The sequence below is a fragment of the Nerophis ophidion genome, linkage group LG14 (assembly GCF_033978795.1).
Source record: "Nerophis ophidion isolate RoL-2023_Sa linkage group LG14, RoL_Noph_v1.0, whole genome shotgun sequence".
Lineage (NCBI taxonomy): Eukaryota > Metazoa > Chordata > Actinopteri > Syngnathiformes > Syngnathidae > Nerophis > Nerophis ophidion.
The window spans coordinates 37206916-37220875 of NC_084624.1; the positions used below are offsets into that span (position 1 = coordinate 37206916).

The 13960-nt window shown below is 39.5% G+C and overlaps 1 protein-coding gene across 1 annotated transcript in view; it reads right to left on the reverse strand.

Moving 5' to 3' along the window:
* The window catches only part of egfra (epidermal growth factor receptor a (erythroblastic leukemia viral (v-erb-b) oncogene homolog, avian)), a 93933-nt gene that overhangs the window by 4592 nt on the left and 75381 nt on the right, over window positions 1-13960 (reverse strand). The window contains exons 24-26 of the mRNA XM_061920575.1: window positions 12152-12249; window positions 11895-12062; window positions 3131-3224 (exon numbers count right to left, since the gene is read on the reverse strand). Of these exons, the coding sequence (XP_061776559.1) occupies window positions 3131-3224; window positions 11895-12062; window positions 12152-12249 (360 nt within the window). The remainder of the gene's footprint in view (window positions 1-3130; window positions 3225-11894; window positions 12063-12151; window positions 12250-13960) is intronic.

Sequence of the window (13960 nt, forward strand, 5' to 3'; positions counted from 1 at the left end):
TTATGCTCCTTCAATGATTCAGAGTTTCACCTTTTATCTGAGTTCTTGGAGTGCAAATCCTGTATTTAAAACTGGTTGTCCTCAAATTTCCTCCAGATAAATTCTAACTAAACGGAAACTCTGATAATTGCTCCCGATAAAAAGATCCCCCTTATCAGAACTCCCTTGGTGCTCTTGGTGCATCTGTTAAACGCAGCCTCAGAAACCTTGGGGTTGTGTTTGATCAGTCAATGTCTTTGGAGGGTCACTCTCGTCAACTGACCAAAAACTGTTTTAATCATCTCAGAAATATTTCTAAAGTGAGAAATTTGTTGTCAAATTTGGATCTCGATATGATCATTCACGCGTTCATTTTGTCCCGTATTGACTATTGCAATTCTCTTTTCAACAAGTCAACACTAAAGAGGCTTCAGACTGTACAAAATGCGGCTGCCAGACATTTGACCGGTGCACCCAGAACAGCCCATATTACCCCTATTTTATTCAGTCTTCAATGGCTTCCAGTTAAATTCCACATTTAGTTGAGGATTTTAGTCCTAACATTCCGTGCGTTGCATGGTGGGGCCTTTCAGTACATCACTGACTTGCTATGCCACTACTCTTCAGGGCGCAGCCTCTGGTCTTCAGGCCAGGGTCTTCTAAAGATCCACCAAACTTGTTTTAAAACCCATGGAGACCTGGCATTCCAGGCTATATCTCCCAGACTCTGGAACAATTTGGACCAGTCCCTCTGTATTCTTGACTGTGTTAAAAGTTTTAAGAAACATTTGAAAGCTTCTCTTTTTAGTAAAGCTTTTAGTTAATGCACCTTTTAACTATCAATTTTAATCCACTTTGTATCCTTTTTATGATGGTGCCTCTTGTTGTTTTAATTGAATTGTTGGTTTACTTCACCTATGTTTTGTACAGCGCTTTGTGATTTTATCTGTGAAAAGCGCTTTATAAATAAAATTGCCTTACTTGCTTACTTATAGACCAAAAATCACTTTATATTCTCTACTGCTCGCTAGTGTTACCATATCTGAGTTATTGTGTAGAAATATGGTGAAAAAACTACAAATGTGCGCCGCATTCACTAACGGTGTTACAAAAAAGATAAATTAGAATAATACATAATGTTGGATATAGAGAACATACAAACCCTTTATTTATTTAATCACAATTATTTAAATTCAACAAATTGGTGCATTTGCAAACAGCTACAATTATGTTTAAAGCAAACTATAACCTGTTACCCAAGAATGTACAACAATTCTTCTCAACAAAAGAGGAGAGATATAACCTTAGAGGAAAATTTAGTTTAAAACATTTGTATGCTCGTGCAACACTTAAAACCTTTATCATATCTGTATGTGGAATTAAATTATGGTATGGATTAACCAAAGAAATCAAACAAAGCACCAATATGATTCATTTTAAGAGACTGTTCAAACTACAAGTGTTCACAAAGTACACAGAACAAGAATTATGATGAACATCTTAAAATGATTATTTATTTATGTAATTTGTTTGCTTACTATGGCATATTATTTATTTATTTATTATTTATTTGTTCGCTGTTCGGTTACAGAGAACAAGGAAATTGGATACACTTGCTATGGTATGAAAAGGGGTAGGATTAAAAAAGCTCTGCTTCTTCCTACTTCTTTTCGGACTGGATTTGTTTGATGTATTACATTGTATTGTATGCATGTTCGAAATTAACTTAAACTGAACTGAACTGAAAAAAAACATTTGTTTTTTAATTAACCAAAACTGCAACAAATCAAGAATAGATTAATAGTATGGAGGCCAACCTGCAAAGTATCCTATTTACCAGACTTCAAGACCTGATAAAATGTATAAACTTGATTTAAAGGTCTAATGAAATTAGATTTTCTTATTTAAACAGGGATAGCAGGTCCATTCTGTGTGTCATACTTGATAATTTCGTGATATTGCCTTTTGCTGAAAGGATTTAGTAGAGAACATCGACGATAAAGTTCGCAACTTTTGGTCGCTAATAAAAAAGCCTTGTTTGTACCGCACGTAGCAGACGATGTGCGCGTGACGTCACAGGCTGTAGGGCTCCTCACGTCCTCACATTGTTTACAATGATAGCCAGCAGCAGCGAGAGGGACAATTTCCCTATTAATTTGAGCGAGGATGAAAGATTCGTGGATGAAGATATTGATAGTGAAGGACTAGAAAAAAAAAAAAAAAAAAGTTAAAAAAAATAAAAATAAAAAAAAGGCGAGGGCAGTGAGAGCGATTCAGATGTTTTTAGACACATTTACTAGGATAATTCTGGAAAATCCCTTATCTGCTATTGTGTTGCTAGTGTTTTAGTGAGATTAAATAGTACCTGAAGTTCAAGGGGTGAGGCAACGGGTGTCTGAGGGAAGTCACGGCAGCTACATGGACGGCGCAAGCTCCGCAGAAGCCATGCAAGTGCAAGTGCAAACGAGTTTGACAGTGAAACGACTTTATACCACAATTTTCTCACTAAAAACTGTGGTTGACATGTAGTAGGAATCCATGTTCGCTTGACTGCTCTGATCCATAGTAAAGCTTCATCTTCGGAAATGTTAAACAAGGAAACACTGGCTGTGTTTTTGTGGCAAAAAGGCTAAAAGCTTCCCACCTCCATCTTTCTACTTTGACTTCTCCATTATCAATTGAACAAATTGCAAAAGATTCAGCAACACAGATGTCCAGAATATTGTGTAATTATGCGATCAAAGCAGACTACTTATAGCTGGGATCGGGCTGGAAAATAATGTCCGCTACAACCGGTGGCGTCAAACCCACGCGTCATCATACGTGTCATCATACCGCGACGTTTTCAACACGACACTTCTCGGAAAATTTAAAATTGCAATTTAGTAAACTAAAAAGGCCGTATTGGCATGTGTTGCAATGTTAATATTTTGTCATTGATGTATAAACTATCAGACTGTGTGGTCGGTAGTAGTGGGTTTGAGTAGGCCTTTAAAATGGTATTTGCTGTATGGATAAAGCAGTGATATGCAGCTGTTCGACCACTAGCTGTCCCCATTTCTCCTTAAGTCTATTGGAGGCAGCAGTGTCGCTCATGGCTCACATTATGACCTCACTGACATTCTGCGGTTTTAAGAAGCAAGGCACTAACCTGGAGCAGGCTGGAATGCAACGTCTAAAAGTTGATCTGTGGGGTCTGGAATATAGCGAAGCAATATGCTTCCGCCTCTGCTGGGTAATCCATTCTGCACAAAAAGCACAAAAACGACATCTTAAGCTGTAGCAGCACTATAAATTACACAAGTAAATTGAAATACCTATTTTCTCTCTATTTGCTCTGTGAGGAGTAGGGGTGGGGGAAAAGTGGGGTTAATGTCTCATGGTGATGATGATGATGATGACACATTTTCCATTTGAGACATGACGGCAAAGAGGAAGTGTGGCTGCCATCGCTGCGTGAGAATAGGATGAGGATAGGAAACGTCCCACTGAAGCAAAATTGTGACCAACTTTGTTCGTTAGTCACGGGAGTGTGAAAAGTGCCAAAAGCCCAGTCGCTCCCCCCTAAGAATATACGTGGGTGACAGCTGTGGCAATGCAATTAGTTTTAACAAGAGAAGGAAATTAAACACGCTGATGGAACAACCATCTGTAACACATTTCTCTACCCACGCGGGATGATTTTACAATAGCAAGGCTCTTATTGGACTTGTGTACGTTTGTCTGCTAAGGTAATTACAAAGTGGTTCCAGGTAGACAAGCCAGAACCTGAACTTGAGGAAGTTCCACCTGGGAGGAAACGTGGGAGAAGGCATGATGATGAGAGACACTTGTTTGTGTTGGGTACAGACAGAGGAGGAGTGGTAGTTACAGTTACATAGAAAAAACACAGAGTGAAAGGGGAACTGCACTGTTGCATTCTAATTTGTAATATAAGGCAAGTATGGGATGGCTAACAACGAAATCATCTATTGCGCCCATAAAGCCCTCTAAAACATAAAAAAAAAACCTTAATGAATATTAACCAAATATTAGCGATATTGTTATACAAGCACTAATACTCATGAACTACTTTTAGCTGTGCTGTGATCACAGAGAGATAACTAGTGAATGCCGTCCATAGCATTTCTACTCATGTGAATTCTCCATTCTTGACTCAGAGCAACTTTTTTAAGTCTTACAGTATAATTAAAACTGTTGATGCTTACTAAAGCGTCCCATGTGGTATGTCTGTAGGAGTGTTTTCATGCATAGTTGTACATGCTATAATAATGTAATGAGGCTAGCGTCGTTAGCATTTACTAATATGCTAACACGAGTGTCTGTGTTAGTATTTATAACTTCAACATTCTGTTTGTATTGTTTCACTTTCACGGATTCCTCAATAAACTCACCAATACATCACAGTGGAGTTAGTGAGTCTCTTTAGCTAAATTGGAGAGCTATCTTCCGCAGTTAGTGGGTCTATGACGCTGACTTCTGTTTTGTTTGATCAGGCGTTTTACTGCTGTGTTGCAGTTACTGTTTAAAACAATTAAGGTATATAAATAAGCATTTCTACAATATTTCTGCGTAAATAACTTTTGGCAAGATATATCTGCGGCTTACGACTAATACATGGGAAAAAAAATATTCCCCCTTAAAGTTTAGTAGGTGTGGCTAATATACTGGTGCGCTTTATAGTCTGGGAAATACGGTAATTCTAGATTATAAATCCTGTGTATCACTTGTACAGTAGAGGGTTGTGGTCGTAAGCCAAGAAGTAGACCCAGAGATCGCGAGAAAAACACGAAAATACTCATTTGTGGCCACTTTTTTTTTTTACCTGCCTGAGAATTAGGAATAATTATTAATGTATGCGGAATTATTTGAACATCCTATTAGTGGTCAACCCACTGAGAGCACACATTGTACTGTAAGTTTCTGTTTCAATATATTCATAGTTTGTATTCCTTGTTTAGCACTTAGACATAGTGCTACTTGCTGGATCTGCTTATCACACAGCTTCTAAAACGTATAGCTCATCCTCTGTATATTCAGACTCAAAAATATAAGGTTCTGGATCATCATTTGTCCCAAAGTAGTCTACCATAATTAGTGGTAGTTGTTGAAGGAAAACATTAACATTGTGACTAGTCTGTGTAACTTAATGCACTGCTGTTTGCTTTAAATTATAAAAATACATACATATTACATGGGATTATGAATGTGCCTGTTACCACATTACATACTGTTTGAAGTTTTGGGATGCTTTTTAGAGCATTTTATAGGCGGAATAGAGTGTGTCCCAGTACCACTATTGTCAGCTGACCAATGCTGGTGTTTATTTGCAATTCGAATGCTTAAAAAAAATGAAAAACATGCGTGCTTGTTTTACATAAGGATTGTAAATAATAGACAAGAATTTTAAGAAAAAGGGCAGTTCCCCTTTAAGGTTTGAAAGTTGTTAACAATAAATAGAATATAATAAAAGTTTATTGTTATTGCAAGTACAACAAAATCCGTTTACAGTACAACCCGTCCAAGAACAGACATACAATATACATATAGAGAACAGGAAGACTGTTTGGTCGCCACCTGGCGGCACCCCTTAAAGAGGTAAGAAGGAAAGGTAAACATTGAGGGAAGAGGAGGAAGAGAAAAAAAGCAACTCTCAAACTAAGCTCCTATGGGGCAGGGCCTCAGTTTGAGACCACAAAAAAACTCAAACAACAATAAGCACATATTTATGACACAAAAACCTGTAGACTTGAAAGGGGGGCATCCTGCCCAAAGTGCAGCCATTAGAGTGCTGCTTCGTAGTCTACCTTACCGCAGGGGTTGAAGCAGGGAAAGCATGGGATGGGGGCTGGGGTATACTTGTGCATATCTGTTTATTAGTATTAGTCCATGGGTGCGTGTTTGTCAGTAAGCCTGGAAGTCGCTCCATTCGGCATCACGGCCCAGTGTCTTTCAAATAAGGGGGAAGGGACATCAGAGCCACTTTCGCTGCAATGGTCTCACTAGGGTGTCTCTGCACTGCCGACTTGTCGACATGCAATAAGATACTCCTGCTGAACTCCCTATGGACTAGACTCTCTCATTATTAAGTGGGGACTAGGGGTGGACCACTCCTCTATGCATCAATCTGGGCTTTGACTTGTCTACATACAGGAGGATCTCTTGCTGACCTCCGGACTCTAACATTATTAAATGTATTTACTTGGCATGCGTCCATTGAACTGGTCACCCGTGGGGCCTGGGGCTGCGGTCCCTTCCAAGCTTTCGCATTGTTCCCAGCGGGTGTTTTTGCCCGGATGTGGGATCAGATGTGAGGATGTCATTGTGGTTTGTCAAGCCCTTTGAGGCATTTGTGATTGAGGGTTATATAAATTAACCTTGACTGATTGAATGATTGATTGAGTTACTGTGTGACCCTGCCAAGGCGATGCTAACTGTGCAGCAGACTTGAGTTGGAAAACCATTGCTGCCGCCTTCGACAACAACAGGTCATCTGATCACATAAATCAGAGGTGTCAAATGTAAGGCCCAGGGCCAGATAAGGTCCGTAAGATGAGTTAACCAAGTATAAAAACTAACTGCAATTTTTTGTGAAAGAAACTACTGTTATAAATAAATCTACTTGATGTTGCAATAGCAATTCTGTTGGGTGAGCAAATGGTTTATAGCGGGGCCAAGCAAGTATGCCCATAAAGTTCTATGAGTATGCCAAGCAGGAGGTACAGAGGTACACAGTAAAGCATGGCTGCGGCTGCTACCCCTCAACATAAATGAAACGTACATTAAGCCTTCAGTTCTACTTCCCCTGCTTCGAGCACACCATGCTTTAGCACCCTCATTGCCCCCAAAATGTCTCTGTCAAAAAAGAGAAAGTGGACGCGGAGTGGAACTCAACCATCTTGAATAGGGTCTGTGTACGTCGCGGCAATCAGTTTTTCGGTTGGAATAGAAAAATAATTTAACATAAAAATGAACTTGCCCTGTTTTTTGGTTTGATAGTAAAACACAAAAAACGAAAAACAAATTGTTGTCTATTATCCGAATTTATTAATGTGTTTGAAAATCAAAAATGGGAATTTAAACAACGAATGAAAAACTCCTCTCTATTCCCTGTTCAATTTGTTTGGAGATATGCATGGATTTCACATGCTCAGTGTCTCTTTTCAGGATCTTGTCAGTGAGTGACCCAGAATAACAGAAGAAGACAAAGAACAATGTCAGTGTCATCAAAACCATTTAGTCGCGGTCAAGATTTCCCTTCAATTTTTTAATGTCCAGAGAGATGGAAAGTGACCCATTTTATTGGTTCTCTATCGAGCAGACAAATGTTGCTCTTCTTCTGTTCTTGTTGTTCCAGGTCACTCACAGAAAAGGATATGGAAAAGAGACACTGCGCATGCGCAATCTACCATGTCTCCTAACATTGAACCGGGAATAGTGAAAATATTTTTTCACTGGCTGTTTTATTTTCGATTTTCAAACACATTAATGAATTCAGATAATGGATAACAATCCATCCATCCATCCATTTTCTACCGCTTATTCCCTTTGGGGTAGCAAGGGGCGCTGGTGCCTATCTCAGCTATAATCTGGCGGAAGGCGGAGTACACCCTGGACAAGTCGCCACCTCATCGCAGGACCAACACAGATAGACAGACAACATTCACACTCACATTTACACACTAAGGCCAATTTAGTGTTGCCAATCAACCTATCCCCTGGTACATGTCTTTGGAAGTGGGAGGAAGCCGGAGTACCCGGACGGAACCCACACAGTCACGGGCAGAACATGCAAATTCCACACAGAAAGATCCCGAACCCGGGATGGAAGCCTGACTACTCAGGACCTTCGTATTGTGAGGCAGACGCACTAACCCCTCTCCCACCGTGAATCCAGGATAACAATCCATTTTCCGTTTTTTATTATCAAACAGAAAAATGGGGAATATTTATTTCTATGTTAAATAATGCTTTTATTTCATTGTAATTTTGTTCATATCTATGATTGTGTTTACTAAATGTGCAACGGTACAGATAACCTAGATACAGTACATATCTAGGTTTTGCTTCTATTTTGGTACGTTTTGTGTAGGTAAAGAGAGCAACTTTTTTTCCTCTTAAAGTTATTTTGTTATGTTGCTTATCATCAAAAACTTTGTTCTGCAGTAGTATCAGTAATGTACTGAATACTATAAGACTTTTATTTCAAGTTAAAATCCACTAAACATCACTTTCAACTGGTGAATTAGTATTTGTATTCTTTGATTACTTGTATACTTCTGTGCTTCTTACCAGTGGTTTGGCAAACGAAAAGCGGTGACCTAGATTTTAGAGTTTTTTAAAACTCAAATTCTGTATCTTATATTTAATGAAAATACATTAAAGTGCAGTTTAGATTTGAGGTACTGTAAAATAATGTGTACCAACGCATAAAACACGATTAATGATTATTTCAGAAACAACATGTTTTTATCTACAAATTCAAAAAATAATTTCAACACAAAAAGTCAGCAGTTTTTTTTTTACTACATTTTTCATCCGAGAAGTTGAATTAGAGCAAACACATTAATAAAAAGTCTGATTATAAATATTTAGATATAAAAATTAATGTTTTTCCTGATTAAAATAATAGGTGTGTTTATTCTCCCAGTAGGGACCAAATACTATCTGTGCCTGCCTGCGAGACCGCATTCTGGGCAGAATTGCTTCGCACACCACATCATAATATGCAACATTCAATGAGACTTAATTCTAAAGTCTGCTCTTTCAAAATGTTGTTTCAACTTCTATGCCAGTGTTGGCAATATTTTTTTAATTCATTCCACTTCCACTTCCAGCTGTGTAAATGGGAAGAGGCACAACGCTGATTGGACATTAATGACGTCGTGAGGAGCCCGACTATTGTAACGGTGGATGGATTGATTGATTGATTGATTGAAACTTTTATTAGTAGATTGCACAGTTCAGTACATATTCCGTACAACGGACCACTAAATGTTTACACCCGAATAAGTTTTTCAACTTGTTTAAGTCGGGGTCCACGTAAATCAATTCATGGTAGATCAGGGACGGTAGCGCACACACACGCGCACGCACGCGCACGCAGACGCACACACACACACACACACACACACACACACACACACACACACACACACACACACACACACACACACACACACACACACACACACACACACACACACACACACACACACACACACACACACACACACACACACACACACACACAAACTTATACACGCGTACATAAACACTCACTCACAGAAAGACACACAGGATTGTGATCAATAAAGGTGGATCGTTCCATGCAGAATTATACTAAGCACTGTTGCATCCCTGCCGTTTATCTTCGAACTGACTTTTCTGCCATGTTTGATCAAGGTTATATACTGTATGTTAACAACTGATCACCACAATCAAACTGAAATCATCATCGATCACGGTCAAATAATTGGCCAATCCTATCTCAGACCACGAAAATCTAAATGTTCGGGCTTGAATGCCAGGCATCATGTTTGGAGGAAACCAAGTTCTGCTCATTACCAGGCCAATACCATCCCTGCAGTGAAGTATAGTGGTGGCAGCATCATGCTTTGGGGATGGTTTTCAGCAGCAAGAACTTGGAGACTAGACAGAATAGAGGAATAGATGAATGCAGCAATGTAAACAGGCATCCTGAATGAAAACCTGCTCCAGCGCGCTCTTGAACTCAAAGACTGGGGCGACGGATAATCTTTCATCAGAACAACGACCCTAAGCACACAGCCAAGATATCAAAGGAATGGCTTCAAGACAACTCTGAAAATGTTCTTGAGTGGCCCAGCCAAAGCCCAGACTTTAATCCAGAGGGATCTGAAAATGGCTGTGTACCGACGCGTCCCACCAACCTGGTGGGAGCTTGAGAGGTGCACAAAGATGTTCCAAGCTTGAGGCTGTAATTGCTGCTAAAGGTGCATCAACACAATATTGAGCAAAGGATGTGAATACTTAAGCAAATGTAATTTCTTAGTTTTTTTAAATGTTCAATACATTTGAAAAAAAATAAAAAAAACCTTTTACATTGTCATAAATTATTGTGTGTAAACTTTTGAAGACAAAATGAATTAATTACATTTTGGAATAAGGCTGTAACATTACAAAATGCGTAAAAAGTGAAGCGCAGTTAATACTTTCCAGATGCATTGTTATTTACAGCTGAAATTGACCATAAGGTCTCGCCTGAGTCCTCTGAATTAATCATTTACTGAGGGGACAACTTTCTGACTGTTGGACAATGTAGACAAAAGCCAGATCTTAGACTTTGTCTTTGTCCTATGGTTTTGTATATTATTCCAATGTATTTCATGTACTTAAGTTTAGTAAAAGAAATATGACTTGATATTGTCTATTTATTCTACATGGTATCAGTGTATACTGTACCACTCCTCCGTATGTCGTCAGATTGATTTGTACAAACTAACCTGAACTGTGAAATTAGCTGGAAACACGAACCCCACATTTGTACATGAACATTTAGTTCCAGATACATTTAAATACATTTAGACAGCGTGGACATGCCAGTTAGCGCTGGCTGAAATAGGCCTACTAGCATGTCTAACCTGGTTAGCTTTGGCTCAAAGGTTCCAACTGGCCACTGCGCGCCTGAAAGCGTGAACAAGTCCCTTAGTGTAGGCTGTACGCGGAGGCTCTACTCGGCAGTTGTTTAATTGGGTCTCTGCTGTAATCGGCCTGCTAGCGTGGTTAGCTCTAAGCAGCCAGCTAACCATAGTGCACTGGAGAGTGGAGGAGTGATCGGTTCCATCCATCCATCCATCTTCTACCGCTTGTCCCTTTTGGGGTTGCGGGGGGTGCTGGACAGGAAAAATAAAATACCACTTTGGCTAGGAGAATAGCGGAATTACACTAAATATGGGACGACTGGGATCCTTGATTGATATCAATTAAGTGTCTATCGCGATTTATATTTATAATGTTTTATCGCCTAGCTCTAATTTACAGTTATTAAATGTGACCAGTATTGGTATTGGTATCAGCCGATCTCACTCATGGATAATCAGTATCGGAATCGGCGGCATAAAACCTGATCCGAGCATCCCTTAATATAAGACAACAGTGAATCGGACTCTCTGTGGAGCTCCATGCAAGATAACAATAATAATAATAATAATGGATTCGATTTCTATCGCGCTTTTCGATTATTAGATACTCAAAGCGCTCACAGAGAAGTGGGAACCCATCATTCATTCACACAAGGTGGTGGTAAGCTACATTTGTAGCCACAGCTGCCTTGGGGTAGACTGATGGAAGCGTGGCTGCCAGTTTGCGCCTACGGCCCCTCCGACCACCATTCATTCATCATTCATTCACCAGTGTGAGCGGCACCGGGGGCAAGGGTTGAAGTGTCCTGCCCAAGGACACAACGGCAGCGATTTGGATGTCAATAGGCGGGGAACGAACCTGCAAACCTCAGGTTTCTGGCCCGGCCGCTCTACCCACTACGCCATGCCGCCCCCAAAGATTTCACCTGACGATGTAAGGGTGATTGTGAGAAGGGTGGAGGAACTAGTTAATTGTTTCATGGGTATCTGCTCAATTTACCAATTAACACCTGAATGACTCAGACAAGGTTTAGAAAACGTGATGTGTTCACTAAATGCTAAAGCACTTTTTGGCATCAACCCGACTCGAACTGAGCTTTCTCTGATCAAAAGATGTGTGTAACCGTAGTGATCAACTACCAGTAACGTGACCGCCATCAACGTTTTCTCCACCAAGTACTAAACCACTGCTGTTTTAAGGCCATTTCTGCAAAATCGCTAGTCAAAGACCCATTATATGACAAGAACATACTTTACAAATAATCCTATGGAACATTTGTCGTCCAAACTTACAGTAGAGTGGAGCAGCGGCGTTTGAGATGTGCTCGGGCTGGCGAAGAATCCGTGCTGTGGCACGAGGTACTCATCGGCGTCGACAGCGTCCTCCATGTCCTCGCCACTGACCAGTCTGCGAAAGAAGTTATTGTCGGCAGGGTTCTGCAAGTGCATGCTCTCATCGTCCTGAAGGCAAAATAGCATTAGTGGTTGCGTTATCATCACATTCATAACAAATACATATTAACGTTGGGAATTTAGGTAGCTTTATATACCTGGATGACGAGATAACGAGGAGGGTCCCGTGCCATTTTTGTGAATTCTGCTATTAGTTCTCTGAACCGTGGTCGGCTGTCTGCATCGATCATCCAACCTGGAAACACAACATAACATTACCACCAATTATCAATGTAGCTACTATCTAAAGTATCAAGACGCAACCATTTAATTGAATCTGCTCTCAGAACATGTATCTTTTATTTCGGCTTGCAGCTAAAATCGCAGATAAAAGCGCTCCAATACAATCCTGCAGCATGTTTAATTTAGCAAAGCTGGACTGCCAGTTAATATCTAAATGTCCTTCAGTAAGCACACAAGGCTGGTCTTTTCTTTGTATTTTAGTCAAGTCATTTACAAAAAGTAAACATGGTATGCAACAGGCTAGTAGGACCTTGCATCTACACAACAGTTAAGCACACATTATCACACAAGCAAGACATTCAAAATAGGGGTTTTAATTGAACAATGTTGCAGTCTAAAATACCAAATTTGTCAATATGAATAAGTATCAAAAAATTATAGTTGTATATTACTTACAGATACAAAGTTTCCAAGGCAGAAGCGTAATAATCAAATCAAAGCCAACTGTATTTGTATAGCACTTTTCATTGACAGGCAAGTCGCAAACACAAAGTGCTATCCAAAAAAAGAAACGAAAACCCACACACGCGCGCACACACATACCCACTCGCACAGACACAGCATTATTGACAATAACAGAACAAAAACAAAACATGGCATAGCACTGAGGATTGGAGGGAAAATGCAGACTTTGCCACCTTCTCCACACTGGAGAATAAACAAAATGAGTGCCATCTAAAAAAATTGTATGAAACATGTATGTATGTATGTATGTATGTATGTTTGTATGTATGTAAATCCATCCATTTCCTACCGCTTATTCCCTTTTGGGGTCGCGGGGGCACTGGCGCCTATCTCAGCTACAATCGTGCGGAAGGCGGAATATAAATATAATTAATACATTAATAAGTTAATAAAAGCATATCCTTCAGAGAATAATAGCAGTAATATTAATAATCAATACACAAAACAACACAATAAATAATAAGCATAAAAATAGTATAACATGATCAGTAAAAAGCCTGATTAAAAAGATGTGTCTTTATCCTATTTTTAAAAATATCTACAGTCTCTGCAGTCCTGGGGGTTTCTGGCAAGCTGTTCCACAGGTGGGGGACATAGTAGCTAAATGCAGCCTTTCCGTGGGCCTTTGTTCTATTATTTGTTAAAGATAAAAGTTTGGTGCCAGAGGATTTCAGGGTCTGTGAGGGTTGATGAGGTAAAAGCAGGTCGGATAAGTAAGAAGGCGCAAGGTCATTAAGACATTTGAAAACTAATATTATAAACTTTAAAATCGACCCTGGAGCCGACGGGAATTCAATGCATTGACTTTGGGTGTGATGTGGTCCCGCCTTCTGGCCTTCGTCAGCACGCGTGCAGCTGAGTTTTGTGATAATTGTAGACTTCTGATATTATTTTTGGGAATGTCACAGAGCAGGGCATTACAATAGTCTAAACGACAGGAAATAAAAGCATACATTAGCTCAGTGGTTCTCAACCTTTTTTCAGTGATGTACCCCCTGTGAATTTTTTTTTTTTAATTCAAGTACCCCCTAATCAGAGCAAAGCATTTTTGGTTGAAAAAAACAGATAAAGAAATAAAATACAGCACTATGTCAAAGATTGCTCATTTGTAATGGTCTTTCTTGAACTATTTGGAAAATAAGATATAAGAATAACTAAAAACTTGTTAAAAAATAAACAAGTGATTCAATTATAAATAC